At 38.9% G+C, this 4754-nt stretch overlaps 1 protein-coding gene across 1 annotated transcript; it reads left to right on the top strand.

The window, feature by feature from the left end:
* Positions 1-527: 527 nt before the first annotated feature.
* Positions 528-4517, top strand: LOC148013614 (GDSL esterase/lipase 7-like). The gene is made up of 5 exons (XM_087668235.1): positions 528-1185; positions 2152-2279; positions 2619-2864; positions 3062-3314; positions 4092-4517. The coding sequence occupies exons 1-5, from the start codon at positions 756-758 to the stop codon at positions 4346-4348; spliced, it is 1314 nt and encodes a 437-aa protein (XP_087524361.1). The 5' UTR covers positions 528-755; the 3' UTR covers positions 4349-4517.
* Positions 4518-4754: the final 237 nt, after the last annotated feature.

A 4754-nucleotide genomic window follows, 5' to 3' on the forward strand; every position in this document is an offset into this window, starting at 1 on the left:
AGGCCTAAAGGCTTCATGGAAACTAGCAAGAAGGCAACATCTTAGAGCTAGCTGGTGTGGGAGCCTCGAGGTGAAGGCAACATCTTGGAGGTAGACTAGAGGGTTGATGCTCACCTAGTAAAGATCCTAGAGGAATCTCCAACATTGACGATGTATGTACTACGAGGTAGGCCATGGAGGACAACGAAGAGGAAGTGAAAGTTCAACCCACACCTAAGAATGATATGACTAGGAGATAAATTAATACAACTCATTCAGCAATATGTGATTAAATAATTGGGTGCTAGTACCGAGAGAGGCAGCTTTATTGGAACGTGTTTCATGAGAGGTTGGGAACGTGCAAGGGAAAGGAGAAGCCTTGACTCTTTGCTAATTGGCTAGGATTAAGATAAGCTGCGTGGATTAAGGGTGAGGGCTAACAAGTAACGCGAATGTGGGCGATGGAGCCGCTTATTGATAAATAATAAACAGCACGACTCTGGTGATTTGTCGTCGTTATTGTTGTGAGTTTCAATGGCGGGATTTTAATATTTTTGTACATGTTCTTTGCCAGGATCATCAGAGACGTGCCATGCAGGGAATTCGATCCCGTGTGTGTATGTGTGTCCCTCTCTCTCTCTCTCTCTCTCTCTGTGTCCGCTGTCGGAATAGGTTATTTTCTTTCGAGAGAGTCAGAGACGGGTCATGCACGGAACTAGATCCGGCTCTCTCTCTCTCTCTCTCTCTCTCTCTCTCTCTCTCTCTCATTATAATGGATGCCCCAGACGACAGACGGATCTTTCCGTCGACACTGCAGCGACACAAGTACCGCTACGACGACGACGACGACAGTGCGAGTTTCATCACCGTCATTATCCATGCCGCATCGACCCACGAGCGGCTCCGGCCGCCTGTGCGTCCTCTCGCGATCTGTCGTCCTCATGATTATCGCCATCATCATTGTGATCAGTACTGTCGTGACGTCGGTCGACGTGCAGGCGAACGTGGGCGTCACACAACAGTCGAGTACGACGGCCTCCCTCGTCCCGGCCATGTTCGTGTTCGGCGACTCTATCGTCGACCCGGGCAACAACAACCACTTCATCACCCTCGCCAAGGTCGATTACTTCCCTTACGGCATCGACTTCCCTGGCTCCGTCCCCTCTGGCCGCTTCAGCAATGGCTACAACCCCGCCGATCTCATCGGTACTCGACATCGTATCGCTAATTACACCTTCCTTCTCATCAGTATAACCATCATCATCAGCGTCATAATCATGAGCCTGTGTAACGTCTCATCATAACCATCATTATAACCCCTAGAAGTTTTAGGAAGTCGTAACTATCGTCATCATGAGCATCATTCTCGAATCTCATCGTACGCCTAGAAGTTTTAGTCTCTTAATTCCTTTGTAGAGAACTCTATGTCATATGAATAAGCTCAGCTGCTCAAGGCTCCAAGCCAACCATCATCCTCACGAGTCACCCTCACCCCTAGCCATCTCCCTTTTCTATCGAGAAAAATCTAGGTAATGGGATAACTCCTCCAAGCCAACCACCCCAATACACGTAGCTTGTTGGAGTGAGGGATGCCTGCCGATCACAAGCACCTTCCATTATCTATTATAAGAGGCCAGATATATATGCGGTAGCTCCCCATGATTTTGTTGGAGTTGTCTAATTTCAAGAAATTGAGTAGAACTTATAGCAAATTGAAAAACGTCTAAATTTTTTTCTATATTCCCCTTCATCCATCTCTCTTCATTATCCCCATCCCTCTATTGTCTTATAGCTCTAGCTTACAATATTTTATAGTAGGACCCTTTCTGGAGGCAATAATCATATATTAAGAAGATCACATAATCATTCCTCCCCCCATCCCTCACAAAAAAAAAGACATGATGCTATGATTACTTAGCATGACCACAGATCCTATTATACTCGTTTTCCCCATCACTAGATACACTTAGTCTCCTTTTGTTTAAGTACCTCTATAATACATTAAACTCATAGGTTTTAGATCTAAATATTTTACATTCTTTTGTAGTCAAGAGGCTTTCACTCATCTCATTGTGGATGACTTATTGAAATTTTAAGGCCATGGTTGCTCTTTTCTCTTACATGGACCTTGTAATGATTCCCCTATGATTCATTTATGCCTCCAATTTGCAGGATTTAAATTGGGTTTGCCTCTCATCCCAGCTTATCACAACCCAGCAACAAAAGGCAAAAGGCTTTTAGGAGGTGTCAACTTTGCATCTGGAGGCTCTGGAATCCACTCTTACACTGGGAAGCTTTATGTATGATACAACTATTATTTTGTAAAATAGTAAATTTAGATGTTATTGTCAAATAAGCAATCATTCAAAGAATCATGTGATCTCTAATATAATAAATGAATATATTATATTGTATGAAAAGATTTTTTCAAATTCATTTTAGTGGTGACATGCAATCAATACTTGTCTCCTTTCAATATTCTCATAGGACATCGATAAGCACCAAAAACCATTGAGAAGTACTACAGTTTGCTAATTGCTAACTGTGTGAGATTTTAACAAGAGTTCTACATATTTCCATGGAATATAAGCTTCAACATATTACACATAGTTTGTGATGAAGCTTCTATTTGATATTAGGGTGATGTTGTGTCAATGGATGCTCAAGTAAAGAATTATGAGGAGGTCAAAGAAAAGATTATTGAGATGATTGGAGAAATTGCAACCAATGAGCTTCTAGCAAGTGCAGCACATTTAGTGGTGACAGGATCCAATGATTGGCTTTTATCATACTATAGCCCAGTCCTTGAGTCGCCCCTTCAAGTTGTCTTCTCAACTGAGCAATTTCGTGATGGACTCATTGAGAAGTTAGTATCACAGTTGGAGGTATCTATGCTCTTGCTCATGAATAGATTCACCTAATTCCAATGTTGTTTGGTGTGCTCATGATTTTCATAATAACATAATGAATATTAAATTATATAGGATGTCCATTTGACTTTATGCTAAAATTTTGGCTCAAAACTATGTCCTTTATTCGACTTTTGATATACCTAATATGTAGTTTGACTATGTGCGACTAGGGAATCTACAAAGTAGGAGCAAGGAAGATTGTGGTGGCAGGAGTTCCACCACTAGGTTGTTGTCCATCTCAACTATTGGAGCACAACTCCAATGGATCATGTGTGGAATTTTTAAATGATGTTTGCAAGGATTTCAATGAGCATGTAATCCCCCAACTTATGGCTCTAAATCAAAAGCTCCTTGGTGCCCAAATCTTCTACATTGATGTTTACACACCTGTACTGATCGGGGCTCAAAACCCATCACAATATGGTAACCTAGCTTCCACAAGTTTCTTGTCAATTTTCTTTAAATCAAAGCAAAATTTAGGTTACTTACTAAGTTGATTTTTATTTTTCAAAACTAATCCAACCAATTGTCATTGTTGTGATAAGTAGATAACCAGTTTTAAAATAACTACTTTGCATGTACTTGTCATATCATTACACATTTAAAACTCCAACCCAAGGGTAGTATGGTTGAACACTAGACTCTAAATAATACAGAGCTAAATGTGGCTTCACCTCCTAAATTCATTCCAATTCTAGAATATTTATGCATAATTCGAATAGCCCTCATGTCCTCAAATACTTTACTTTAGCCAAAGCTAACAAGATAATTATTGAAACATGATAACATAATGGGTTTGAATAAATGTATTTGATGCATAGGTCTAATTATGATATTTAAGATGTTTGTTAACTTAAATTTATGGAAAATATTATCTAAAGTCCAACCATAAAAGATGCTCAAAGTATTTGTTAATTTAATAGCCCTGTTTCCTTAGCCTAGTAAAAATAGTGAAAACTTTCTATTGGACCCCAATTGTAGGTCCACAAGTATAATTAGCAATATTTTGAGAAAATAGGGTAGTGATAACTCATTGAAATATTTTTCCACACTTATTTAATACTTAAAATTTTAGTATGCTGATGTTACCAAATGATACATTTTATTTCTTTTTGAAAGAGTTAATGGGGATCTAGTTTCAACATTTCAAGAAAGGGTGTGTAGATCTATTACTTAATTTATACATTTTCTTGTCAACAGGTTTCAAGATAGGCAATCATGCATGTTGTGGAATAGGAAAATATGGAGGCTTTTTGACTTGCTTGCGAGGTTTGCATCCATGTGAAAATGTGGAAGATTATATGTATTGGGATGCATACCACCCAACACAAAACTTTTACCCTCACTTAATTGAGCTTGTTTGGAATAATGGACCTCCATATAGCTACCCTAGTGCCTTAATAAATTGTTTCAACAATATGGATACATCAAAAGAAGTTGTTCATACTGAACTTTGATATGTTGGGACTAGAAACTCCATTGGTAGTATATATAGTCATGGGATTGTGACAAATGTGTTATTTTAGCTTCTACAATATTGTCATTGTAGCCATTGAACATTGTAAGCATAGGTTTTAGAATGTGAAAGAATCACACTTATATGTATTCTAAAATTTAACCCTTCAAGAGAGAATTCTTGAAAAAATAATCTTTTGTGATGTAAAGATCTTCATGTCTCATATAAAACATATTTTGAGAGAGAGAGAGAGAGAGAGAGAGAGAGAGAGAGAGAGAGAGAGAGAGAGAGAGAGAGAGAGAGAGAGAGAGAGAGAGAGAGAGAGAGAGAGAGAGAGAGAGAGAGAGAGAGAGAGAGAGCAAACATATCGTTTGTCCTTTGTGAGTACTATTTTGTTATCTACTATT

The sequence above is a fragment of the Lygodium microphyllum genome, chromosome 26 (assembly GCF_053477565.2).
Source record: "Lygodium microphyllum isolate KBCC chromosome 26, Lygodium_microphyllum_v1.1.10, whole genome shotgun sequence".
In the NCBI taxonomy this organism is placed as follows: Eukaryota; Viridiplantae; Streptophyta; class Polypodiopsida; order Schizaeales; family Lygodiaceae; genus Lygodium; species Lygodium microphyllum.

Excerpts from the sequence above, each read along its gene's own strand:
- LOC148013614 (XM_087668235.1), top strand. The coding sequence starts at position 756 with ATGCCCCAGACGACAGACGGATCTTTCCGTCGACACTGCAGCGACACA. Across the intron at positions 2,280-2,618 it reads CTTACACTGGGAAGCTTTAT|GGTGATGTTGTGTCAATGGA; the intron begins GTATGATACAAC and ends ATTTGATATTAG. Across the intron at positions 2,865-3,061 it reads AGTTAGTATCACAGTTGGAG|GGAATCTACAAAGTAGGAGC; the intron begins GTATCTATGCTC and ends ATGTGCGACTAG.